The following is a 27,887-nucleotide window of genomic DNA, read 5'->3' on the forward strand; positions in this document are numbered from 1 at the left end:
ACTGTTGATGTTCCCTCCACCCCCTTATACCCACTTGTACTTCCCCAAAACTTTAGACCTGCATATTTTACTTCTTCCCCAGCCCAACCTTGCTGACTGAGACCACCGAGCCTCCAACTCCCCAATTTACTCCATTTTGGCCTGACTTTTGGTATCATTTCTTCTGTTGGACCAGAAGCTCTTAAAACCAGTTTTGGCATTGGTGGAAATGATGGTAAACAATAGGCTGGCTGACAGGTCAGGAGACGTGGATATCACAGATAGCACAAGTGTAAAACATCACTAGAGTTTTATTGCAGGCCAAGAGGCCTGTCACAAGCACCCCTACAAGGGGCAAGTCTTTTGTTCATCTAGCTCCTGCCACAAAGACAGCACCCAGGTGCTCAGGGCCACCTGTGAGTGCAGGTGCCTTGACCCCAACCAGAGAGGAAATATTAACAGTGCCATGAGTTACCTATTTCCACAATTTCTCCAAGGCAGGCCAGCACCAGAAAGAATATGGAGAAATTACAGTAGGGTAGCAGTTAATAAACACTGGGATCTGGGGTCCTAGTTCAATCACCAAGAAGGTAAGGGCCACAATAAGTGGGAGAAGTTGAGGCCCTGGCCTCAAGTGTTCCAGCAGGGCAGGAAGACCTTTCAGGCCATTGTTGCAGTTCAGGTTAGCTGGAGGAAGCAAATGCCCCCAGGGAGTTGGCATGCTTTGGCTCCTGGATAGAGAGACACAACAACTGGATCCTGGGATTCACATAAGTCAGGAGAGGGTGCTCCCCACATTGGAATCGCTGTAGCCTAGGAGGATCTGAAATAGGAAGAGAAGAAAATACATGTCCTATACATGTGGTTTTTAGTCCCCATCCACCATTCTCCTACCCGACTACAGAAATCCCTTACCAGGGGTTCCTCCTGGGACCCCTCTGTCTACACTGCCACCCTTCCATCCTTATTTCCTTACCTAAAGGGATATTCTTGGAGGGTTTCCTCTCGAGCTCAAAAGAAAGCACAATAGGGCGGAGGACAGAGAGACTGGTACATAGAGTCCGGAGGAAGAAGGTCAAGGGCTCATCAATCTTGGCTGAGTACTAGAAAGGGAAACTCAGGATTAGTCAGAACTCAAAACTTCTAAACACTCTATGAAACCCTCAGGAACCTGGATATCTGAACCCCACCTCCCAGCCACATCTCACCTCAGGTTGGGATCCAGGCCCTATAAATTGCAAGGCCACTTTCCCTGGCCCTCTGACAAACTCTAGGAGGGAGGCCCATTCACTAGGACACAGCCCTAGTGCTGCTGCCACATGATGATTCTTACAGGTCACCACAGCGTCGGCAGTCCCATCCTCCACCAGGAGCCTGGGGTTGGGGTAGGGCATGAGGAATAAAATCTCTCAGAGCAAACCCAGGTGCCAGTCACCTGAACCCAACATGCCTCCATCATCATTTCATCTTTAACTCATTTACCCTCACTCATTCATTCAAAAATATTTATCAAAGCAATTCCTAAAGCGGAAAATTATGTTAACACAGGGGTAGCACACAGGCAAAGTTGTGTAATAGGGAAGTAAATGGTGTCATGGGCGCCCACTTTGTGCTCTCACCTGATGCTGGCCTGACTTACAGGTGTCTGAGTGGGACAAGTAGAACCCTGCTGACTGCACCTTCCCTGGGATAAAGAAAGTGGTTGGAAAATCCTCTTTTTCCCATCACATCCCTCTGGCACCAAGCACCCAGCTCCCTCATACCTGGAGGAAGAGGCTGGTACAGTGAGCACACACCCAGAGGAGCTGAAGGCTGAAGACAGAAACAATATGACAAGAGGCAATGGCCTGGAATGGGACCTGGCCACCCTGTAGCAGTCCAGCCAGGTAGATGTGGGGCAGAGGAACACTAAGAGACAGAGAGAGACAGGTGTCAAAAAACAGTCAAAGGGGTTCTGAAGTCAGGATATGTCTGGGAGGACTCAGCAGGCATAGGGATGAAGTTAATAGCGGCTTCCACACTCTCCTGGAAGCCCCATGGTCTCCATTCTGATTTATGATCTCCAATGTCATCAATTATTTCTCAGGCTTGAACAAACAAAATGTTAGCCTGGAAAAGATATTTGCATTTTAGATTGAAAAGCCTTTAAGAGCCTAGAACACTACATCTTTCTGGGTAAAATGACAGACATTGGGCATTTTTGATTTGGGGCTCTGACTTATCACCTTCTGCTATGATTGGAGAAGACTGTAGTTATGGCAAAAAATTTCAGAGCCAGGAACATGTGTGGGATGCAGACATGAGGCTGTAAAGTTTGGGGGTCAGGGCCTGGGGCACTGACCTGACTGTGGTTTCTGGGGGAAAACTCAGGACCTGCACATAAGTGGATGACCGGAAGCAACAGTAAACATTGTGGGATCTGCAAGTGGAAGAGGAGGAGAAAGAAGTCATCTGAGGTCGGAGCTGGAACCCTTATCACAGGCTTAGCCATTGCCTTGAGAGAGGCACCCTAGCCCAGGCTCTATTACAGCAGAGGGAAGAGGCCTCACTGGTTTGGCTCAGTGTTTAGAGCATTGACCTGCGGATCAAAGCAATTCCCAGTCAAGGGCACATACCTGGGTTGCATGTTTGATCCCTCGCAATGGTTGGGGTTCTGCAGGAGGCAACCAATGGATGTCTCTCTCACATAGATGTCCACCCCCGCCCCTTCCCTTCCACTCTCTCTAAAATTCAAAGGAAGAAAATACCCTCAGGTGAGGACTTAAACATAATAAAAAATAGCCTGGCTGGTGTGGCTCAGTCGACCCATGCACCAAGAGGTCCTGGTTTGATTTCTGTTCAGGGCACATGCCCAGGTTGTGGGCCCAATCCCCAGTGGGGGGCATGCTGGTGGCGGCCAATCAATGTTCTCACTCATCAATGTTTCTATCTCACTCTCCCTCTCCCTTCCTCTCTAAAAAAAATCAATAAAAAAAACAAAAGTTTAACTGAACTTAAAAATAATAATGATAATAATAAAATTTTATTTATTTATTTTTAATTCTCATCTGAGGATATTTTTTACTTATCTTCAGGTAGAAAGAGAAATTTTATTTATTTATTTTTTTAATCATCACCTGAGGATATTTTTTTACTTATCTTCAGGTAGAGAGAGAGAGAGAGAGGGACAGAGAGAAACATTGACATGAAAGCGACACATTGACTGATTGCTTCCTACACGACTCCAACCAGGGTTGGGGACAAACCACAACAGAGGTATGTGCCCTTGGCTGGAATTGAACCTGGGACTCATTGGTCCGCGGGCCAATGCTCTACCGCTGAGCCAAACCAGCCAGGGCATAATAATAAAATTAAAAAAAAAAAAAAAAAATCAATGGAGCCCTGGCCAGTCTGGCTCAGCGGTTAGAGTATCAGCCTGCGGTCCTGAGAGACCTGGGTTCAGTTCCCGGTAAGGGCACGTACCTCGGTTGCAGTTTGTCCCCGGCCCTGGTTGGGTCGTGGGGGTGGCAGCCACTTGATGTGTCCCTTTCATGTTGTCGATGTTTCTCTCTCTCTTTCTTCCTCTCTCTCCCTCCCACTCTATCTGAACAAAAAAATGGAAAAATGTCCTCAGGTGAGGATAAAAAATAAAATAAAATCAATAGATCCTTGGGTGTGTATTAACAAAAAAAAAAAGCAGAGGGAAATACTGGTCTGCAACATCATCTTGTGAGAGTGGAGGGTATAAATTCCAGTGTAACATATCAAATGTAATATCAAAAAGGAGGTGTCATGTAGCATAGTTAGTTAGGGGTGAATATTCAAAAGAACCACATCAGTAGGGAGAGGAGGAGGCAAGGCCAGTTATATAGATCTTCACCTGGAAACTCTTTTTTCCAGCTGGTTAAAGTAGACTCGGGCTCCTGGAAGGAGTCCTAGTGGGGGAGGCAAATGTGGGTCTTCAATGTATATGTCCAAGTGAGGAGGGAATTCACAGTCAGCTGTCTCGAGAGCTACAGTTATCTTCACATACCCTCTCCTGGCTTCAGTGCTCCCTACAGAAGGAAAGGGGAGGGGTCAATGGTACCTGTCTGGATCACAAGATTCGATCACTTAATTTTATACCTTCCCCCAAAGGAGATATCATTACCAGGCTTTGTCCTGAGAGGGGCTGGAAGTGGCTCACACAGAATCCGTGACAGAATCTCAGCTGAGAAAGACACCAAGGAATCGGCGGAGCTAAAGGGTCAGAGAAATACAGTGAGAATGGAAGCATAAGAAAGCAGAGAACAGAGAGGCAGGTCCAAGGACAGAAAAAGTAGCTAAATTATCTGCTAGCACGTCACCTACAAGGTTCTGAAAGATCTCATGCTATGTTGAATCACACACTAAAAGTAACAGGACTTATGGGAAAAACGGGGTTGTGACAGATAACCCAAAACCTATACAACTTTGTAACCAGAGGCCTTACCAAGAAGTACACCAGCAGAATTAAATCTCCACTTGCATTTATTCCTAGAAACCGTCAGTCCATCATCTGCGGCTTTATATGTTGGAGCTCATGCCCCCTCCTTCAAATCATAGGTCCTTGAAAACATTCACTTCTGCCCTGGTCAGTTTGGCTCAGCGGTTAGAGCGTCGGCCTGCGGCCCGGAGAGACCCGGGTTCGGTTCCCGCTAAGGGCACGTACTTCGGTTGCAGTTTGTCTCGGCCCTGGTTGGTCGTGCGGGTGGCAGCCACTCGATGTGTCCCTTCACATCACTCGATGTGTCCCTTCACGTCGATGTTTCTCTCTCTCTCTCTCCCTCCCACTCTATCTGTACAAAAAATGGAAAAATATCCTCGGGTGAGGATAAAAAAAAAAACCCAAAAAATATTCACTTCTAGTAGAGACCAGTTTCATAAAAATTACACCTACAATCCCAGCTGGGTTTTGTTTGTTTGTTTAACACAGGGGGAAATATCTCTGTAGCTTCTTCATCTGCACTTGCAGCTACATCAAAAAGCTTACATGAGGGAAGTATAGTTGTTCTTGAAGCCATAAGCCAGCCACTTCTTATACTAAAGGAAGGCTCTTCTCTATAGATTTTCAACTTTTGTCCTTACTTTTTTTTTTTTTAATGTTTCTTACATTTCCTCTTATTGCTAAGGCTTTTCCTGAATTGTGAGAAAGCCTGCTGACGATCACTTCCAAACAGTAACATGCTGGGGTTGGGGGGAGGGTCAGGTATGAAACAATTTCATCTTACTCTGACATCTTCCTGTAGGAGCTAAATCACATGAAAGACACACGCTGTAGCAGAGAACGGACCATTCACCAAACCTAACCACGGCAGAGGAAGAGAGAGCAGCCCAAACGAGATGGAGAAGCTGGCAGACATTTACTTGCTACTGAGCAGGTCGGTCAGCGAGGATTCAGGCAGTGCCCTATCAATACTTGGCACATCTGGGATGTCCTGGAAGCTCTCAAGTTCCAGGGTCCAATCATCCTGGATAGTGAGGCAGGACGTACAGCCAGCCAACTCCAGAAGACGCTGCGATGTGCAGGATGAACCACTCTCCTCAAACAACATTGGTGTCTGCCAGGAAATGGGGAGACAATGGACTCTGAGTGTGTCCTGGTCCAGAGGAAGGTTCACAACATACTATGACCCAATTTTGTTTTCTCCTTGGAGGCTGGTGAAGGAAGTGACTAGACATGACAATCTTTCGATTTGCTCTAGATCCACCCTTCTGCTAGGAGACCTAGAGAGTGACCAGACACTGGCACTTCCTCTCCAGACCCCAAACCAAAAGAAGCTTTCCGGAGAAGGGTATGATGAAGTAGGGCACTTACGGGAGGACCAGGAGCCACAAGTCGGTACACATGCCCAGGGTGCAAGAACTCGAACCAGCGGACTGAGGAGCCAAGAAAGATGAGGAGAACCTGTGAAGGAGGACAGCAGGGTCTTTGCGGTTCCAGACAGGAGCTAGGGGCACACAGGTCAAGTCCTAGGTCCTTGCAGTCCCAGCTTACCTTCTGATCTTTGTTCTCATCTCCCTTGAGCTCAGGTGGGCCCCAACCAGTCCCCTCCTTCCTCTGGGTACCCCCAAGCCAGCTCCCTGATATGTGAAAACTGAGGGTGGGCTTGGGCACCTCCAGACTGGCTCCTGAGGGGACACAAAAGTTTCTTTTCATCAGTGCCTCCTTGTGGGACAGCAAGAACAGCCGGCTCTGTCCTATGTGGGGACTCTCAGGGAGGGTGGGCTCTGTCTGAGGCGGTGTTGAGGAGGCAGGTGAGTGAAGGGAGGGTCGTAAAGGTCTGGGCACAGGCAGGATAAGGGCATCGGCCAGAAAGAACTGGACATAGACTCTAGGGAGAGATAAAGAATAGTTTTATTAGTGACACAGGCTTTGGGTGTTGTTGGCCCCAGCATTCCAACACCTGCACCAGGCCCTTCCCCTTTTCCTTACAGACTTGGAGTATAGCCACTACCCCAAGAAGCCAACCTGGCCTGTTGCTTCTGGATGAAGCCTGTCATGCTCAGCTCCTTCCAGGAAGGAAAGTTGCTTCTGACATTCCTCTCTATGACCAACTGGAACCTCTCTGCCCGCACCAAGCAGCCTAGAGGAAAGAAGTTTTCTATTTTGGCAAGAGGAGAGAACCATGGAATGGGAAGTGAAGCAGACCACCCTGCGGGTCTTGTTGCCCAACCTAGGCCTGACCTGACCCCTACCTTGGAGGGATGATACCTCCAAGGGAGAAACCATTCCACCCACATGTCCAATCCCACCCCTGGCCTCCTGAGCTGAAAGGCCTGGATTCTACTTTCTCACAAATCCATAACACCTGTCTGTTCCTAGATATAAGGAAACTTTGCTTTCTAAGATTTCCCTGTCTACAAATCTCAAGAGGTCCACTAAGACCATTATTCTTCCAAACTAAGAATGTAGGCAATGGGAGCTGCCATCTGGTGTGTATTTTAGGTGCAATGGACAGAGAAACAATGTTGGGAATTGGATGTCTGGCCAGGGAACCCCTTGTTTCTTTTCTCTACCCGCTAATACCGGTCACCAAACTTCTCCCTAAACTTGTTTAACATATGCCACTTCAGTGTCTCCACAAAATCCCAGCAGGTGCTTCCTCTCAATCCCCCTGTTCTGAGATCCTATGCTCCACCACCACCTTCTCCCCACTTCTGAACTCCACACCTATGAGCCGGGGGTCAGTGAGGGGTTGCGAGTGCTTGTTCAGGAGCAGGCAGGGGAGGGAACCACTTTGGTCCCGAAGTTGCAGACAACCTTTATGAGACGAAGCCACCAGAATCCCAAGTAAAACCTGCAGGGAGATGAAAGCCAAATTATCAAGTATTTATTAAGCATCTATTATATGCCAGGTGCTGTGTTAAATGTTAGCTATAAAGTAAACAAAAAAGACATGGTCTCTGACCTCAAAGAATTTATATTCAAGTGGGGCAGACAGATGTGAAAAACACACACATGCAATCAAACATTTGGTAGTAGGAGAGAAAGTGGTATTCAAATCAAGGTTAGAGAACCTCAGTAGACATTATAAGAAGTTTGGGTTTTATTTTACTTGCACTGGGAAAAACAAGAAAAAGATTTAAGAGAGCTTTGTAATCCCAGTTACATTTTATCTCACTCTTTCTAGTTGCTACAGGGAGGGAGCAGTCTAGTTAGAAGGCTAGTCAGTCAAAATGACAAGAAATGACTATGATAGTGGTAGCAAGGATGGCAAGACGAGGAAGTGCCATGAGCCCTGCTGGAGCCCCACTTACCTGGGCTGGATGGAAGGTGGAGGGGAGGAGACAGAGCCAGGACCAGGCCAGGCGCTGATTGAGTTGGCAACTGGTCAGGTGGGAAACCTCTGGGAAGGGCAGAAGGGTCTTAGGGTCAAAGGAAGCCCTGGCTTTGCACAGCCCTTCCTCTTTCAGGGTAGCCAGAGAGGGGAAGGAGCAAGGAGTCTGCAGCTGAGCATACTGTCAAAAGAGAAGAAAAATCAGATTGGGCATCCAATGTGTCCCCTGTCCGTTCCCCCTCCCCCATACATTAGCTCGGCCATCCATCTTTCCCCCGCATCCTCATACCTTCTGCAGTGGACAGCGATGTGGCTCTTCAAGGATCTCCTTATGTGCATTCCGACTGGGGATGCGGGGTGGGGCTAGAACATCCAGGGTAGGAGCCAGGAGTTGCAGTCCCAGGCTGGGGTTTTCAGGAGAGAAGTGATGCAGGAACTGGCGGTGTCTCAGCACATGGGGACACAGCCTTGGGAAAGAAACTAAGTCACTTCCCCCAAAGACCCTACCTCTTCCAGGATCCTGCTTCCCTTACAAAGGAAGTGTCCTACTCCCACTGCCACTCCAGCCCAGACCCTCATCCTCCTCACTTGCAGGCCAGCTCCTCCAGGGCCTTGGTAACCCACAGGTAGAGAGGAAGTCCTAACTGACGTTCCCATACCAGCTGCTCGTACAGAGAGGCCCCCCAGGCTTGGGGGGAAGACTGAGTCTCAGGCTTCTGACGAGAGAAGCTCCGAAGTAGAACAGCACCACGGAGACAAGGGGCTAGCACTGGCCTTCTTGTCCCTCCACCCACTGACTGGAGGAGGTGAACATCCTGGAGCTGAGGAAAACAGAAAACAGTGAAAAAGCAGAGGTGAAGCCGACTCAATGACCCCACACAAAGTTAGCTGCAGTTTACCACCGCCTGGGTTCCAAGAGAAACCCAATTTCTCCTACACAGGTGATTTCCTTTTATTCTCCATGCCTCACCTTCCATTCCAACACACTGCCCCTGGGGTAAGCATTCATCTCTCATAAGCTCCACTAAGTATTTCTGTGGGCCACTGGGCTCCTGGCTGGCATGGCTTATCTACTCACCAGGCTGCCTGACAGCACTCTGGCCCTCACTACACCTGTACTTCAGCTCCAGCATCTCCTCCTCCAGTTAGAAAGCCCTGTGAAGGAGATGCTCTGGTCCCAAGCCCTCCTCCCTGTCCCAGACTCTACTTTCTGATTTGAGCTCTCAACCAAATAATTTTTAACAAACGCACATGCCTAACCCCCTAATACACACTTATTATTTTTATATTTTTGTTGTAAAGGTTCCCACCCTGGTGCCAAAAAAGACCAGCCTATAAACGTATTAGAAGCTACTGAGAAGCCTCTTTTCGTCACCAGCCCTGATCCCTCACGTACCTCCAGATGGACTCCTGGTCGCATTACCTGCCTGGGGCCATGGAACTGCTGGTAGGAAAGACAAAGCCCTAATTGCCCATCCAGCTCATAGAGGCCAGCAGGCTGATTCAACACGCCAGTGATCTTTCCCTGCAAAGAGGTCAAAGGGTCAGCTGATCCCCATTTCCTTCCTCTTTGGAGACCGATATTTCCTGCCTCTCAAGCTCTAGGATCTCTCCCTTATGCTCACCGTATATGATAAGAGTCTGGAGTCCCGGAGAAGACCTTTTTGCTCCTTCCTCTCTTGGATGTTGCTTGTCCTGGGGAGTGGCTTGGGGTCAACCTCCAAGAGGGGTCTACCCAGCTCCAGTTCCAGGTCCAGTTCTTGCACACATTCTGGTTTCAGCGGCAACAGATGAGAGGTGGGACTAGTCGTCCAAACACGATGTTGGTAACCATGAATCTTGGATACTCGCAGCCCTGTCAGCACATAGGCCCTACCAGGCCAAAGGGCTCGGTGCCAAACCAGCTGGGCAGGGACCTGGCTTGTGCAGAGGCAGGCAACATGGTACATGAGATGCTTCTCACAAAGCTATTGTTCTGTCAGAGTCCCTTTCCATCATGATTTTGACTTCAAAGACCTGTCCTCATGAGCTTTCCTTGCCTCATCTTCCTTGTTTGCCAATTAAATCTTAAGCCATAGAAATTTCAGGATCTCTCCTCTCTCACAAGAGATGCCAAATGTTTCCTAATCCCTTCCCCAAGATACATACCATCCTGAAAACTTCCTTCCAAATACATAAAAAAATTCCATCCAGAAAATTGTTATTTTTGCATTTCCTCTATCCCACCCTGTAACATATATACAATTTCCACTTATTTAATCAATATGCACTGGGTATGTATGTATCCAGTATTAGAATAGATGTTAAGGGAAATACAATAGACTATTCCCTCTTTAACATATTTCAAACCACTGGGGAACACAGACATAAACCCAAGTAATAATATGGAGCCAAGTATGATCAGAGGCACAAAGAGGCTCAGTGGCTGAATGTCGTCCCATGGATTGAGAGGTCCTGATTCGATTCCCAGTCAGGGCACATGTTCGTGTTGTGTGCTCCATCCACAGAGGGGGGCATGCAGCAGCCAGCCGATCAGTGTTTCTCTCTCACATTGATGTTTCTATCTCCCTTCCTTTCTCTCTAAAAAATCAATAAAACATTTAGAAAGAGAGAGACAAAGAATACACATATGCTAAGGTTTTAGAGAAAGGAAGAGAAGGTAACGATAGGTTGGAATGATCAAAGAGGCCAAGTGAAGGAAGTGGAACTTGAAGGACATCCTTGGTTTGTCAAAGGGGGGGGGGCAATTCAAGCAGGAGAGAGAAGGGAAATTCAACATAGAAATGTTCAGAACTTAGGACAAGCAAGGCAATGAAGACTGACCAGAATGGAGAAGAGAGAATGCTCCTGGGAGTTGCAGGAGACAAGATGGGTGAGCCAAGATGAGGAAAAAAACAAAAACAGAAAGAATATGCTAAAGACTTTATTTTACAGGAAAATGAGAACTATCAAAGTAGGAAAATCAAAATAAACACCTGACAGCAAGGCATCATACAGATTGTAGAAGGGTGGTTGCTGAATAAATTTAAGCACAAGGAAAAAAGGGGACTGTTCATAATATAACAATCTTCTAAGGCATGCTCCTCCCATAGGTGTGACAGTACTGCTGCCACACTCAGGGTCTTCAAAACACACTGAATGTCAAGACCCTTGAACTTCAGGCTCTGGCTGCTATAGCTCAGTTGGCTGCTGAAAGGTTGTTGGTTAGAGTCCCAGTCTAGGTACGTGCCCGGGGTTACAGGCATGCAGGAGGCAGCCAATTGATGCTATGCTCTCCCATCAATGTTTTTCTCTCTCTCTCTCTCTCTCTCTCCCTCTTTTCCTCTCTCTCTAAAAATCAGTATAAATATTTTTTAAATAGACACTTGAACTTCAGTCCCCTGTGCTCAACTACACACCTCCATTTCTACTCTAAAACCAGCTAAGTACCATTAATCAGATCCTGGCAGTCACAATTCATCATCAGGTATTGCTAAAACCTCACTTAAGCTTACTGCTTGTGTAAAACAAGCAGTTAATAATGGTTTGACTGAACAAATGAATGAATGAATACTGATGCTTCTGCTCTCCTGCATTCCTCCTATACGGCAAAAATCCTACTTGAGGAAGGCAGACCCATGCCACCCATGCCACCCCAGTGCCAAACACTGATGCTTGACCTTCTCCAGCTGGGCTCCATCACTGCTTATCAATCTCTTATCCCCAACCACCTACCAGCAATTACCCTGAACCTTTACTCCTCTTTCCAGCATTCAGTTCTACATTTTCAAGAAATGACCTCATTCCATCATAGAAGATTCACTGGGGTCATTCAGAGTGACAGTATGTCTCCAATGTTTCCTCAGCAGCCCATAAACACACCAAGATTACTCCTCCCTTGACCTCCCAGGTTTACTCCTAAGCCGACCTCTGCTCCCTTACAGTGTCTTATTCATGTACTTACCATAGCACTATGATCCAAACAGTAACTGCTGACTTACTTACCTGGTTGAGAGTTTCCAGAGACAATAGCCACTGTCTTATTCAATTTGTACTTCTGAACTAACCAAAGAGCCTAGCATTATAGTACATATTCGATAAAGGTTGATTCTTGGTACAGGTGATTCTCTAATCCTGAGTATCTTCCCTTCCCTTTTAGTGATTTAAATCCTGTCCATCCTTCAAAGGCCAAATTGAGACTAAACTCTCATAAGGCTTCACTTAATAACTCTACCTGACCTTCTACAGCAGTTATAAACTATACCACACGTCTTAGAACTTACGTACAGTTTTGTATTATCCTCTGCTCTGCTTATTTATTTTTTTAAAATATGTTTTTATTGATTGAGAGATAGAAACATCAATGGGAGAGAAAAACATCAATCAGTTGCCTTCTGCATGCCTCCTACTAGGGATTGAGCCGGAAACCCGGGCATGTGCCCTGACTGGGAATTGAACCAGGACCTCTCACTCCATGGGACAACGCTCAATCCACTAAGCCACACCACCTGGGTTCTCTGCTTATTTCATAGGTCAATACCATGAAAAATCTACAAGATTACAAACTACCCAAGGGGCTTACCCTACTGTGATCACCCTGAAGAAATTCAAGTACATTTCAGAGATTTCTCCCTTGATATATAATACCTGAATGAGCCAATCGTGCCTTGCAGACTTTTTGAATGATCTCTAGGAAACTTAAAATATTCTAATGTAAAGAAAATACATAAGTGCCTCTTTAACCCAAGAGGAAAAAGCAAGATGAAAAAATTTTTTTTAGATCCTCAGCTGAGGATATTTTTCTATTTATCTTCAGATAGAGTGGAGGAAGGGAGAAAGAGGGGGAGGGAGAGAAACACCGACATTAGAGGGACACATCGATTGCTTGCCTACTACATGACCCCAACCAGGGCTGGGACTAACCAAAAGCGAGGTACATGCCCTTGGCAGGAATCGAACCTGAGACTCATGTCCATGGGCTGATGCTCCAACTGCTGAGCCAAACCAGCCAGGGTGCAAGATGAGAAATCTAAATGGCTTCTAAGAATGTGTAGTTTTAGCATTTGTAGCTCCTTTATATTCTAATCATTATTATTGAAACTCATGACATACACAGAAGGGGTTAAGAATTTTAATAGCGCTGCCCTGGCCAGTGTAGCTCAGTAGGTTGGGCACCCAAAATTTGCCAGTTTGATTCCTGGGACAGGGCAAATGCCTGGCTTATGGGCTGGATCCCCAACGAGGGGGGTGTGCAGGAGGCAGCTGATTGGTGTTTTGCTCTCACATTAATGCTTTTCTCTCTCCCTCTCCCTTCCTCTCTCCCTGAAAAATCAATTAAAATATTTTTTAAAATTCTAATAGTGCTAATAAATGTGTTTCCTTTTTTGTTAATCTTACCTGTGGGTATTTTTTACACTGATTTTTAGAGAAAGTGGAAGGAAGGGAAAGTGGGGGAGGACGAGAGAGAGACATCAATTGGTTGCCTCAGATCAAATCTGTGCCCTTGACCAGAAATCAAACCCAATGGGCCCATGCCCTTGTTTAACCACTGAACCACACAGGCCAGGGCTCAGTTTCCATTTTTGATATGCATGTTAAAAAGCCTATTCATCCTTTAATTGTTCTGAATGCTTTTGGAGCCTTATTCAGGTAATTGTATAAAGTCATACATATAAAAAAATTGGTGTAAAAATTAATTATATTAAAATTGTACCAGTTGATAGAAAGTGTCAACAAGTGTTTTTAAAAAGTGTTAGGTATTGCCCTAGCCAGTTTGCTCAATGGTTAGAGCATCAGCCCATGGACCAGAGAGTCTCAGATTCAATTTTGTCAAGGGTATGTGCTTCGGTTACAGTTTGGTCCCTAGCCCTGATTGGGGTCGTGCAGGAGGTAACCAATCAATGTGTCTCCCTCACATCGATGTCTCTCTCCCTCCCTCCCACTCTGTCTAAAGATAAATGGAAAAGTGTCCTCAGGTGAGAATTAAAAAAAAAAAAAAGTGTTATGTATTCACCCTGACCGGTTTGATTCAGTGGTTAAGAGCACCAGCCTGCAGGCCAAAGAATTGTAGGTTTGATTCCGGTCACGGGTACATACCTCAGTTGAAGGTCCCTGGCCCTGGCTGGGGTCACTGGGAGGCAACCGATTGATGTGTCTCTCTCATATCGATGTTTCTTTCTCTCTCTCTCTCTCTCTCTCTCTCTCTCTCTCTCCCCCTCTCTCCCCCATTCCTCCTTCCCTCCCTCCCACTCTACCTGAAGATAAATGGAAAAATATCCTCAGGTAAGGATTAAAAAAAAAAAGTGTATGTATTCAATGTCTTAATGGTGTTCAGATGAATATTTTTCTTGGGCATCCTTCCAATGCAAAGGAAAAACAGGTGATTCTGGCATGTTTTCAAAATGTCACACACAATAAAATAGTTGTCTACTCAAATGAGTTGCACAGCAGGAAACTCTATTCCCTACCTCTTATATACAGGAATGACATTACCTGGAATTTCCCCTCAACATAAACTATTCCAGAAAACAACTCTCTCCAGCTGTCCTCCTTTCCTACATGGTTCTTCCTAGGATGTTATCTTTCTTATTAAAAGTTCTAATACCCCTCCCACATCTCCACGCCCCTGAGCTGACCCTAATCCTTACCTGTACAATGATAGACACATGGCTGCCAGCTTGGCTGCCAGCTGGAGATAATTCACCAAGAGACAGTATGAAGTAAGCTTTCTTTTGACTTTTCACCAGAGCACTTAATCGAACCAGTTTCCCAGCCAGGTTTGGCTGCATAATTCTGAGCTTGCTACTAAAGAAGGCAGAAAGAAAAGAGGAAAAAATCATTATTTCTCTTCCTTTCCCTTGCAAAGGCCTCCCCTTCCGTGTAAAGAATACTCCAATAGTGATTAAAAATTTCCTTTGTTCCACAGCTATTCCAAAGAGGCCTTACTGTTCCCTTGATTTGGAACATTCCATCACTATTACTCTTAATACCTTTCTCTTTTTCTTTCCACTGACCCACCATTATCCTCCCAGTTTCACAGGGCTTCCTCCTCCCCTAGAGAGGGAAGAATTACCTGTGCCTGAGTAGGCGAGAAGCAGCCTGTGGGTAGAGAACAGGAATAGGGGTAGTAGGGCCAGTACTGACGGTCAAGGGAAAAACTGGCACAGGGTCACCCCAGAGCTCCAAGTGCCCTTCCCCTGAGGAATTCCACCTGGCAGGAGGAAGGTAACTCCAACTGGGGAAGAGAAAGAGATGGCCCAACCAGGAAAGATCCAGATCTATGAGCTAGAAAAGACCAAAAGCAAAGATTAATCAGCATCCCATTCACCTGCCTCCACCTTTGTTCCCTGAGACTTAATTGCCTCACTCCCTACACACCATTCTTGTTAGGATCTGAGGCATCTGACTTCCCCCTTCCTACTCACCTCACAGCCCAAGATACCAGTGTTATCTCTCACATAGAGGCTTCCATTACGGCACTCTCGTTCCGCATCTCCTGATAGGTCTGTTAGTGTCCCTAAAAGTAACAGCCGTTCCCGGGGGATAGGGGTCCCACTTAGTCCAGCCTCTTGGGCCCATGACTGGTATGCAGTACTGCTCCAGGACAGGTGGCTGCAGCATGGGAGGCGCTGGTGGCTCCTGAGGTCCCGTACTGAGACAAAGCTGCAGAAGGAAGGGAACAAAGTCTTGTAAAGTTGTGTCCAAGCCTAGGAAGTTACTCTCAACCCTGACAAATCCCCCAACATCCCAAGGAAAGGTCTATGGTGAACATGGACTAAGGGAGAAGTTTGATTGATTGAAGGGGAAAAAGCTGGAGGAAGGGAGAGAGGGGGAGATGGAAGGAGGAAGACAGGGAGGGAGGGAGGAAGAGAAAAAAACATCAATTTTGTTGTTCCACTTATTTATGCATTTATTGGTTGATTCTTGTATGTGCCCTGACCGGGGATTGAACTCTCAACCTTGACATATAGGGATGATGCTCCAATCAACTAAGCTACCTGACCAGGACAAAAGATCAGCTATTCTTAAAGTGCTGCAACACTGCTGAGTCACTATCAATTGTGAGGTACAGTAAATCATAAATAATGTGATAAATAATAGTTAAATTGGCCTGGCTGGTGTGTTTAAGTGGTTGAGCATCGATCCATGTACTAAGAGGTTGCCTGTTCAATTCCTGGTCAGGGCACATGCCCAGGTTGTGGGCCTGATCCCTAGTGAAGGATATGCAGGAGGCAGCCAATCGACGTTCTCTCTCATCGATGTTTCTCTCTCTCTCTCCCTCTAAAATTAACAAAGAAAAAAATTATAATAATAAATTATCAAAATTGTGATAGATTCACATCTTTATAATATCATTACTACACATACTTGCATCCCCAAGATTCTTAAGTGGAAAAGAAACAGAATAAGGTTACCAAAAAAATCACGATTTGTCCTCATTATAGTCACGAACATCATCCATTTATGAGTACTGAGGAGTGGGAATGCTGTTCTAGATGGCCCACTCCCTTCCACACATGCTTCACACATGCTTCTTTCTTTCCCAAATGGCTCTGGAGCACTCCTGGCCAGTTTGGCTCAGGGGTTAGAGCATCGGCCTATGGACCAGAGAGTCCCGGGTTCAGCTCCCACTAAGGGCATGTACGTCAGTTACAGTTTGTCCCTGGCCCTGGTTGGGGTCGTGTGGGTGGCAACCACTCGATGTGTCTCTCTCATGTTGATGTCTCTCTCTCTCTCTCCACTCAATATATCTCTCTCAATCGATGTTTCTCTTTCTCTCTCTTCCTTCCTCTCTCCCTCCTGCTCTATCTGAAGATAAATGCAAAAATATCCTCAGATGAGGATAAAAAAAACAAAACAAAACCCAAATTACTTTGGAGTAGATAAAAGGCAAAGACAGAAACTAACGTGTTGAGCCCCTGTTATGCACACACTATAATGGGTCTGCACATGCTCGATATTTTTGTTTTTTAAATCCTCACCCAAAGATATTTTTCCATTTATTTTTAGATAGAGTGCAAGGGAGGGGTAGAGAAAGACAGAGAAACACCAATGTGAGAGAGACACATCGATTGGTTGCCTCCTGCATGACCCCAACCAGGGCCAGGGTCCAAACCGCAACTGAGGTACATGCTCTTGATCAAAATCAAACCCACGACTCTGGTCCACGGGCCAACGCTCTAACCATTGAGCAAAACCAGGCACATGCTCAATATTGTACTGAATCTTCACCAAAACCCCTAATAAAACCACCAATGAATAAACACAAAGAGGTTCAGGTACACAGTGAAGTAGGTGGCAAATCTGGATGCGCCTCACTTAGAAGTCCATGTTCTTTCTGTGTTTCCCTGATTCTCTAAAGACCCAGGAAAAAGCATGGAAGAGAGCTGTTTCCTTACCCTTCAGAATAGAAAACAGTAAAAATAGGCGTCACTTTTCCCAGACTCTTTAGTGTCTGAGTTAGGACTAAAGGTGATAACCTCAAATTCTTTGCATTTGTCATTGCTCTCCAAAATTTTTTTAAAAGATTTTTAACTGATTTTTAGAGAGAGGGAAAGAGACAGTGAAACACTGATATGTCAGAGAAACGTTGATATAAGAGGGAAGCATCAATCAGCTGCCTGCACATCCCCTACTGAGGAAGTAGTCCAGAATCTGGGCATGTGCCCTGACCAGGAATCAAACTGGCAACCGTTCTGTGCATGGGACTATGCCCAACCAACTGAACCATACGTGCCAGGACTGCTCTCCAACTTTCAAGGCCTAGCACAGTACTTGGCACACAGCAGGCACTCAATGAAGAATGGAAAAAAAAAGAATAAAATACTTATGTCTTTCAAATAATTTCTATAATATCAATTTTTTTTAATCCAAAATCTGTGGGACACAATGAAAGCAGTCCTAAGAAGGAAGTTCAGAGCAATACAGGCCTACCTCAAGAAATAAGAAAAATTTCTAACAAATTATCTAACCCTACAACTTAAAGAACTAGAAAGAGAACAAAAAGAACAACCCAGAACTAGAAAAAGGAAAGAAATAATAAAGATCACAGTGGAGCCCTGGTCGGTTTGGCTCAGCGGTTAGAGCGTCGGCCTGAGGTCCTGAGAGACCCGGGTTCAGTTCCCGCTAAGGGCATGTACCTTGGTTGCAGTTTGTCCCTGGCCCTGGTTGGTCGCGCGGGTGGCAGCCACTCGATGTGTCCCTTTCACATCGATGTTTCTCTCTCTCTCTCTCCCCCTCCTGCTCTATCTGAACAAAGAATGAAAAAGTGTCCTCGGGTAAGATCACAGGGAAAAAAATGACATGGAGACTAAACAAACAATACAAAAGATCAATGAAACCAAGAGTTGGTTCTTTGAAAAGATAAACAAGGTTGATCAACCTTTAGCCAGACTCACCAATAAACAAACAGAGGGAAACCAAATTATAAAATCAGAAATAAAAGAGGTGTAAGTAACAACTGACATCATAGTAATACAAAGGATTGTAAGAAAATACTATGAACAATTACATGCCAACAAATTCAACAACCTAGGTGAAATGGACAAATTCCTAGAATCGCAGTCTTCCAAAACTCAACAGGGAAGAGTCAGAAAACCTGAACACACCAATAACAACTAAGGAACTAGAAACAGTGATCAAAAAACTCCCAGCAAACAAAAGCCCTGGTCTGGATGGCTTTACAGGGGAGTTTTACCAAACATTTAAAGAAAAATACACACCTATTCACCTCAAACTATTACAAAAAATTCAAGAGGAAGGAGGACTCCCAAGCTCTTTTCATGATGCCAGCATAATCCTAACCCCAAAACCAGATAAAGCAGCGGTTCTCAACCTGTGGGTCATGACTGCTTTGGGGGTCAACAGACCCTTTCACAGGGGTCACCTAAGACATAACAGTAGCAAAGAAAATAAATTTATGGTTGGGGGTCACCACAACATGAGGAACTGTAAAGGGTCACGGCATTAGGAAGGTTGAGAATCACTTAATAAAGATACTACGAAAAAAGAATATTACAGCCCTGGCCGGTTTGGCTCAGCGGTTAGAGCAGTGGCCTGCGGTCTGGAGAGACCCGGGTTCGGTTCCCGCTAAGGGCACGTATCTCGGTTGCGGTTTGTCCCCGGCCCTGGTTGGGTTGTGCGGGTGGCAACCACTCGATGTGTCCCTTTCACGTCGATGTTTCTCTCTCTCTCTCTCTCCCTCCCACTCTATCTGAACAAAATATCGAAAAATGTCCTCGGGTGAGGATAAAAAATAAAATTAAAAAAAAGAAAATTACAGGCCAATATCCCAGATGAACATAGATACCAAAATCCTCAACAAAATTTTAGCAAATCGGATCCAGCAATTTATTTAAAAAATTACAAACCACAACCAAGTGGGATTTATTGCAGGGATGCAAGGCTGGTACAATATTTGCAAATCAATAAATGTGATATAAAACATAAACAAAATGAAAGATAAAAATCATATGATCATATCAACAGATGCTGAAAAAGCATCTGACAAAATCCAGCACCCATTTCTGATAAAAACTCTCAGCAAAGTGGGAATAGAGACCATATATGACAAACCTACAGCCAACATCATACTCAGTGGGCAAAAACTAAAAGCATTTCCCTTAAAAACAGGAACAAGATAGGGATGTCTGCATTCACCACTCTTGTTCAACATGTACTGAAAATCTTAGTCACAGCAATCACAAGAAGAAAAAATAAAAGGCATCTAAATTGGAAAGGAGGCTGTGAAACTGTCATTATTCGCAGATGGCATGATATTATACATAGAAAACCCTAATGACTCCACCAAATACTACTAGATTTATTAAATGAATTCAGCAAAGCAGCAGGACACAAAATCAACATCCAGAAATCAGTGGCATTTTTATACACCAATAATGAATACACAGTAAGAGAAACTAAAAAAAATTAATCCCATTTACCATTGCGACAAAAAAATTAAGATACCTGGGAATAAACTTAACCTAGGACATAAAAGACTTATTCTCAGAAAGCTACAAGACATTGAAAAAGAAATAATGGAAGATAAAAAATTGGAAACATATACCATGTTCATGGATTGGAAGAGTCAACATCATTAAAATGTCCATACTACCCAAAGCAATCTATGGATTCAATGCAATCCCTATTAAAATACCAATGGCATATTTCGCAGGTCTAGGACGAATACTCCAAAAGTTTATATGGAACCAAAAAAGACCCCGAATAGCCACAGCAATCTTGAAAAAGAAGAACAAAGATGGCGGGATCACAATTCCTGATATCAGGTTATATTACAAAGCCACTGTAAACAAAACAGCCTGGTAATGGCACAAGAACAAACATATCAATCAATGGAACAGAACAGAGAACCCAGAAATTGACCCAAGATATTATGCTCAATTAATATTTGACAAAGGAGACAAGAATATACAATGGAGTAAAGACAGTCTCTTCAATAAATGGACAGTACATGCAAAAAAATGAAACTAGACCACCAACTTACACCATACACAAAAATAAACTCAAAATGAACAAAAGACTTCAATGTAACTTGTAAAATCATAAAAATCCTAGAAGAAAAGGTAGGTAGCAAAATCTCACACATCACATGTAGCAGAATTTTCACCTATACATCACCCAGGGCAAGAGATACAAAGAAAAAAATTAATAAATGAAACCACATCAAACTAAAAAGCTTCTGCCTAGCAAAACAAACAAAAACAAACCAGCATCAAAATGAAAAGGGAACCCACTATATGGGAAAACATATTTGCCAATGACACATTGGATAAGGGGTTAATATCCAAAATACAAAGAGTACTCATATAATTCAACAAAAGGAAGAAAAACAATTCAATTTAAAAAAGGGCAGAGGCCAGACCAGTGTGGCTCAGTGCTTGAGCGTTAACCCACGCACCAAGAGGTCGCCAGTTTGATTCCCGGGCAGGGCATATGCTCAGGTTGTGGGTCAAATCTCCAGTGGGGGGCATGCAGGAGGCGGCTGGTCGATGTTCTCTCTCGACTCTCTCTCAAAAATGTCCTAGGGTGAGAATTAAAAAATAATAATAAAATAAATTCTGTTTAAAATACATAAAGAACTGAAGCAAATATGGCAAATGTTAATTTTTTTTTAAAGGGCCAGCCTCAGAGGAGCCCATTTTATTTATTTATTTAATCTTCACCTGAGGACATTTTTGCATTCATCCTCAGATAAAGCGGGAGGGAGAGAGAAACATCGATGTGAGAGAGACACACTGAGTGGTTGCCACCCACATGACTCCAACCGGGGCGGGGACAAACTGCAACTGAGGTACATGCCCTTAGCAGGAACCAAATGCCGGACTCTCTGGTCCACAGGCTGACACTCTGACGGCTGAGCCAAACCAGCTAGGGCTAATTTAAGGTTTTTAAAAGTTGAGTCTTAAGTACCTGGCTAACTACAATGTCAATAAGCACTGTTTAGTTCAGCTCTTTTTAGCAGGCAAGATTTTCTCAATGAAGACAGTAGTATGTTAATTTACATTCTGGTGCACCAGCAATTTTAGTTACCGCTGGTTTATTTATTTGGTTTGTGATTCTTTTCGTTTTTATTCTGAAGCTATACAGTTGAAGTATATTCTTCCCCCTCTATGTAGTTATGAATAACATTTTGTTGTTAATCCTCATTCAAGGATATTTTCCCATTGACTTATTTTTTAGATCGAGTGAAAGGGAGGGAGAAAGGGAGGGAGGGGGAGAGAGAGAGAGAAACATCAATGTCAAAGAGACACATCAATTCGTTGCTTCCCACAGGACCCCAACAGGGGCCAGAGACTGAACCTGCAACCCAGGTACATGCCCTTGTCCAGGAAACAAACCCATGAATGACCCTTCAGTCCACAGGCTGACGCTCTAACCGCTGAGCCAAACCAGCTAGAGCTGAATAACATTAAAAAATTTTTTTTTATTGATTGATTTGAGAAAGAGACCAAAAAAACCCCCAAATCATTGATTTGTTGTTCCACATATTTATGCATTCACTGGCTGCTTCTTCTATGTGCCTTGATCAAAGATTGAACCCACAACCTTGGCATATCAGGATGATGCTCTAACATACTGAGCCACCTGGCCAGGGCTATGAATAAAATTTAATACAGTTGTTTCTCTCAGTATTCCATTTTAGAAATCCTTCCCCATCCTTGTTGATTTTAATCTTTTTAAATTTATTGGGGTAACATTGGTTAATAACATAATAAAATTTTCAGGTGTACAAGATTATAATTCAACATCTGTGTACTCTATTAAATGCTTCCTTTTAATAGTGTCAAATTTCCTTCCATTACTATATATGTGACCCCTTCATCCACTTCACCCAGCCCTTACCCTGTTTCCCTTCTGGTAATCACCATTCTGTTGTCTGCATGAGTTTGTTTTTGTTTTATTTACTTTTTGTTTTATATTCCACATGAGTGAAATCATCCAGTTTTTGTCCTTTTCCGTCTGACTTATTTCACTGAGCATAATACTCTCAAGATCTATTCATGTTGTTGCAAATGGCAATATTTCATCTTTTTTATGGCTGAGGTGTATTGCATTTTCTATGTATGTATATACATCATATCTTCTTTATCCAATCCTCCACTAATGGACACTCAGGTTGTTTCCATGTCTTAACTATTATAATTAATGTTGCAAAGATATATGTTACATATATCTTTATATGTAAGTGTTTTCATATATTTTAGGTAAATACCCAGAAGAGGAATTGCTGGATTATATGGTAGTTCTATTCTTAGTTTTTTGAGAAACCTCCATCCTGTTTTCCATAGTGACTGCACTAATTTACATTCCCACCAACAGTGTACAAGGGTTCCCTTCTCTCCATATCTTCTCCAACACCTGTTATTTACCATTGCTTTATAATGAAGTCCATGGATGAGAAAATTAAACAGATTTTTGAAAATGATGTTTTGCATAACATGGAGTACAATTAAGCTGTCTTCTCAAAGATTTCCTGCCTTTACTAACTGAGACAGATTGCCAGGCTGAGTGAAGTGTTTCCCAAATTATAAGCAGGTGAAGGGAGTGCCAGGGTAAAACTATCCTGCTCTCAAATAAGTTTGGGAAATGACAAATAAAACAAAGCTGAACAGATTTCTACCTTTTTTTATTATTTTTTATTTTTTTAATCCTCGCCTGAGGACATTTTTCAATATTTTGTTCAGATAGAGTAGGAGGGAGAGAGAGAGAGAGAGAGAGAAAGAAACATCGATGTGAAAGGGACACATCGAGTGGTTGCCACCCACACGACCCAACCAGGGCTGGGGATAAACTGCAACTAAGGTACATGCCCTTAGCAGGAACCGAACCCAGGTCTCTCCGGACTGCAGGCTGACGCTCTAACCACTGAGTCAAACCGCCAGGGCTACTTTTTTTTTTTAAAAGATAAATAGCTTCTTGGCCTTTTGGCTAAGATCAAAGTATAGTAGCTTATCAGTTTAATGTCTGATAGGTCCTCTATCCGAGTAGAATATAGTAAACGGATTTTTGGGATTGGGAGATGGAATAGGAGCTTGCTCCATCCACTCCACATATCGACCTGATATTGCAGTACTTCCGGGAACAGTGCAACAAGTAAAAAACATAGCCCAGCCGGTGTGGCTCAGTGGATTGAGTGTTGTCCCATGGACTGAGAGGTCCCCATTCAATTCCAGGTCAGGGCACATGCCTGGGTTTCAGGCCCGATCCCCAGTAGGGGGCATGTGGGAGGCAGCCCATCAATGTTTCTATCTCTTGCTCCCTCTCCTTTCCTTTCTCTCTAAAAAGAAAAAAAAAATCAATAAAAACATATTTTAAAAAAAGATAAATACACAGTGATATGTACACTCACATAATAAAATACCACAGAGCAGTTAAAAAGAATGAGTTAGAGCTATCAACATGAATAAATCTCAGAAGCATAATGTTAAGTACAAAAAGCAAATTGTAAAAGACATATATATATATATATATACACACCATTTATACAAAGTCTAAAGGTATACAAAACTCTACTGTATAGCCAGACCAGTGTGGCTCACTGGTTGAGCGTCTACCCATGCACCAAGAGGTCACCCGTTTGATTCCTGGTCAGGGTACACACCCAGGTCGTGGGCCCAATCCCCAGTGGGGGGCATGCAAGAGGTGGCCAATCAATGTTCTTTCTCATCGATATTTTTTTCTCTCTCTCTCTAAAATCAATAAAGTAAAATAAATTTAAAAACTCTACTGTATATTGATTAGGAATAGCTGCATATATTGTAAAAATATAAAGATATCCACATGAAAAATACACCCTATTTTCAAAATAGTAGATACTTCTATGAGGAGGTTTCTTTTTGCAGGATTTTTCAGAGACTTTAATATGTGTATCATGACTCTCCTAGAATAGTTTGTCATATCCAATGTCTCTCAATTTTATTTAGCCATTGAGCCCTTTTCTTGTGTTACTTTATTAATATTGCCTAGAACAATTCAGGGAATGGTAGTAAACAAAACAACAACAGAAGACATTAAATTCAGATCTTTTTTAAATCCTCACCTGAGGATATTTTTCCATTTATTTTCAGAGTGGGGAGGGCAGGGGAAACATTGATGTGAGAGAGACACATAAATTGGTTGCCTCCCGCATGACTCAGACAAGGGCCGGGGACCAAACAGCAACCGAGGTACATGCCCCTGACCGGAATCAAACCTAAGACTCTTTGGTCCACGGGCCGACGCTCTAACCATTGAGCAAAACCGGCCAGGGAAAACACAACTATCTGCACTTGGTGAATCTGTTTTCTAATACACAAAATTAAATAGTATCAGTTTATTTCCCCACTTTGAGAGTTCTTTCTCCAAATTTTCTTTCAATCTTCTCCTTGTCCTCTCCTTTCCTTTTCTTGTCTCTAAACTTCACTTAAGCCTATTTTGGAGAACTATGGGGAAAGCAAAGCCGCTCAATGACTGAAGTGGGTGTGTTTACTCCCTTTCCTTCCCTTACCAAGTTTCCCTTCATTCTTCTCAGGTCCTTTCTTTTCAACTCCAAACTGACCTTCCCCGTGAATCCCCTATCTCCTTACCTGTAGCTGAGGGGCAGTGTAAAACCCTGCTTCCTTCCCTGAGACAAACAGGTGGTCTTCACACAGTCAATTACCAACTGAGTCAACTGGACATTAGGCTCCTGACCCACTGGACACAGGGTCTCTTGGATGAAAGCCTGTGCAGCCTCAAGCCAGGTTTGCTCCTGAGGAAAAGTGAATCTAGTTAAAACATCTTCATGACAATCCATCCCACCAAGGAAGTTCTGGAAAGAACACAGGAACAGAAAAAAATAAAAACCAAGAGGGCATGTAAATGAAGAAGAAATCTAAAGTTTAGAGCTTAAAGAAACCTTAGAAGTCTTCAGTCCAGCTATACAGTCAACTCAGACAGCGGGCCATCCAGCTTTGGTTTTGCTCTTTCTCTAACAAATCTGCACCAATCTTGAAAGTGCTCAACTGGAATCTATAGTCCTCTGTGAACCCTTCTCTGACCATCCCAAGCAGAATGCTGCTCCCTCCTTGGAGCTCCCACAGCACCTTACATAAACCTCTATTAAGAGCAATGATCCAGCCCTAGCCGGTTTGGCTCAGCGGTTAGAGCATCGGCCTGCGGTCCTGAGAGACCTGGGTTCGGTTCCTGCGAGGGGCGCGTACCTCGGTTGCAGTTTGTCCCCGGCCCTGGTCGGTTGTGCGGGTGGCAGCCACTCGATGTGTTCCTTTCACGTCGATGTTTCTCTCTCTCTCTCTCTGTTCCTCTCTCTCCCTCCCACTCTACCTGAACACAAAAAATGGAAAAATGTCCTCGAATGAGGATTAAAAAAAAAAAAAGAGCAATGATCCAGGGGACCTAAATAGACACCTCTCCAAACAGGACATACAAATGGCCAAGAGACCTATGAAAAAATACTCAATGTCACTAATCATCAGAGACATGCAAATTAAAATGACTATGAGGTATCATCTCACACCTGCCAGAATGGCTGCCATCAACGAATCATCAAAAAAGTGCTGGTGAGGGTGTGGAGAAAAGAGGACTCTAGTACATTGCTGGTAGGAATGCAGACTGGTGCAACCACTATGGAAAACAAATAATTAAAAATGGAACAGCCATTTGACCCAGTGATCCCACTTCTAGGAATATATCCTAAAACACCAATCAGAAAGAATATATGCACCCCTATGTTCACAGCAGCACTATTTACAATAACTAAGATCTGGAAACAACCCAAGTGTCTATCAATAGATGAGTGGATAAAAAAGCTGTAGTACAGCCCAGCTGGTGTGGCTCAGTGGTTGAGCGTCAATTCACGCACCAAGAAGTCACTGGTTCAATTCCCAGACAAGGCACATGCCGGCGTTGAGGGCCAAATCCCCAGTGGGGGGCATGCAGGAGGCAGCCAATCAATGTTTCTCTCTCACATCAATGTTTTAATCTCTCTCTCTTTAAAAAAATCAATGAAAACATATTTTTTTAAAAAGGGACATAGGTAGAGTATAATTTATATTATTCCACTTTTTTTTTTCATCCTCACCTGAGGACACTTGTACATATTTTGTTCAGATAGAATGGGAGGGGGAGAGAGAGAGTGAGAAACATCATGTGAAAGGAACACATTGAGTGGTTGCCACCCACACGACCCAACCAGGGCCAGGGACAAACTGCAACCAAGGTACGTGCCCTTGGTGGGAACCGAACCCGGGTCTCTCTGCACCGCAAGCCGACGCTCTAACCGCTGAGCAAAACTGGCCAGGGCACACTTCTTTTTTTTTTTTATTTTGTTTTCTTTATTGATTTTTAGAGAGAACAGAAGGGAGAGGAAGAGAGAGAAACATTGATTGGCCGCCTCCTGCATGCTCCCTACTGGGGATCTGGCCCACAACCTGGGCATGTGCTCTGACCAGAAATCGAACCGGTGACCTCTTGGTGCATGGGTTGATACCCAACCACTGAGCCACACTGGCTGGGCTATTATTCCAGAGTCTGTGTCAGAGTCTGTATTTTAAATAAGCTCCCCAGACTGATATAGGCTGGTTTGAGAACACTATATATTTTTCTCTCAATGACCTCATCCACTGGATGCCATTGATAGATGCTGATTGTTCCTAAATCTCTACTTCCGCTCTAGTTATATCCATGTGCCTATCAGATTCTCCACCTGGCCAACCTACAGGTACCACAGATGCTCAACACTGAACTTTTCACAAAATCCGCTCCTCTTTTCAGTGTTCACTAACTTAGCAAATACCCTCAACCAAACAGTTCCGAAACCTGGATGTCCTCCTTATCTCCCTTTTTCACTTGCCTTCACCTCTGGTATCTCAACATTGATGCCTAGGTCAGGATCACCCTTCTCTCACTACATTCCCACCACAGCCTTCTAAATGGTACTCTCTAGTCCACTTTCTACACTGCTACCTGAGGAAGTGAAAACACACATCTCCTGCAATCATTTTTTTGCTTAAAATCCTTCATAACTCCCAGTTGTTCTCAGGTTAAAGTCACCGCTTGGCAAGACTCACAAGCCTGTCAGCTCTGACTCCTCCACCACCACTCAATTGAGTTTGAGTTTTTCAAGGACACCTTCTCTATCTCTTGCCTTTAAACATGTTTTTGCCTCCGCCTCGATCCCTCCTTCAGTACTTTTTTGCTCTGCGAACTCTTACCCGCACTTTGAGTCTCAAAAGCTTTTCCTGATTATCAGCGTCAGGGGTCTCCCCCAAGAAACCCACAGTGCACAGTTCGCCATCAGTCTGCTCCTGGCTTCCCACTGGGCTTGATCGAAACGTGTTTAAGGATCACAGCGAGCGCCACGGACGTGAAGGAATAAATTTGCAGAACCAGTGAGAGGGTAGGAGAGGCAATCTCACAGGTTCCCCCTCGCCCGGGCGCGGCCAGCGAAATCAAGGAGGCAAAGAGGCAAGGTGTGGGGAACGGCCAAAGAAAGAAAACCCGGGACAGAAGGGGAAAAGGATGGGGGACGCAGAACAGCACTCACGGAGCCAAGAACCGGAGCTCCGCAAGCAGCCATGACACGCCCGAGGCTCGGGAGGTAAGCAAACCGCCGTCCGCGCGAGTGCTCACGGGAGGGCCGGTCGGTGACGT

General features: G+C 44.3%; 1 protein-coding gene and 1 non-coding gene across 2 annotated transcripts; one reads left to right on the forward strand and one right to left on the reverse strand.

Moving 5' to 3' along the window:
- Positions 1-325: 325 nt before the first annotated feature.
- Positions 326-27,825, reverse strand: CTC1 (CST telomere replication complex component 1). Its single transcript, XM_036269401.1, has 23 exons — positions 27,781-27,825; positions 24,824-24,987; positions 15,161-15,398; positions 14,809-15,020; positions 14,384-14,540; positions 9,383-9,673; positions 9,154-9,282; positions 8,346-8,578; positions 8,047-8,224; positions 7,738-7,938; positions 7,151-7,277; positions 6,449-6,563; positions 5,975-6,311; positions 5,795-5,884; positions 5,344-5,537; positions 4,109-4,197; positions 3,839-4,013; positions 2,321-2,398; positions 1,743-1,887; positions 1,599-1,663; positions 1,188-1,353; positions 956-1,082; positions 326-802 (listed from the first exon to the last, which is right to left on the reverse strand). Exons 1-23 carry the CDS (start codon positions 27,811-27,813, stop codon positions 663-665), a joined length of 3,684 nt encoding a protein of 1,227 aa, XP_036125294.1. The 5' UTR covers positions 27,814-27,825; the 3' UTR covers positions 326-662.
- On the forward strand, positions 23,167-23,353 carry LOC118635183. The gene has a single exon (XR_004960513.1). It is a non-coding gene; the product is annotated as a U2 spliceosomal RNA (small nuclear RNA).
- Positions 27,826-27,887: the final 62 nt, after the last annotated feature.

Source organism: Molossus molossus, unplaced genomic scaffold, assembly GCF_014108415.1.
Source record: "Molossus molossus isolate mMolMol1 unplaced genomic scaffold, mMolMol1.p scaffold_m16_p_19, whole genome shotgun sequence".
In the NCBI taxonomy this organism is placed as follows: Eukaryota; Metazoa; Chordata; class Mammalia; order Chiroptera; family Molossidae; genus Molossus; species Molossus molossus.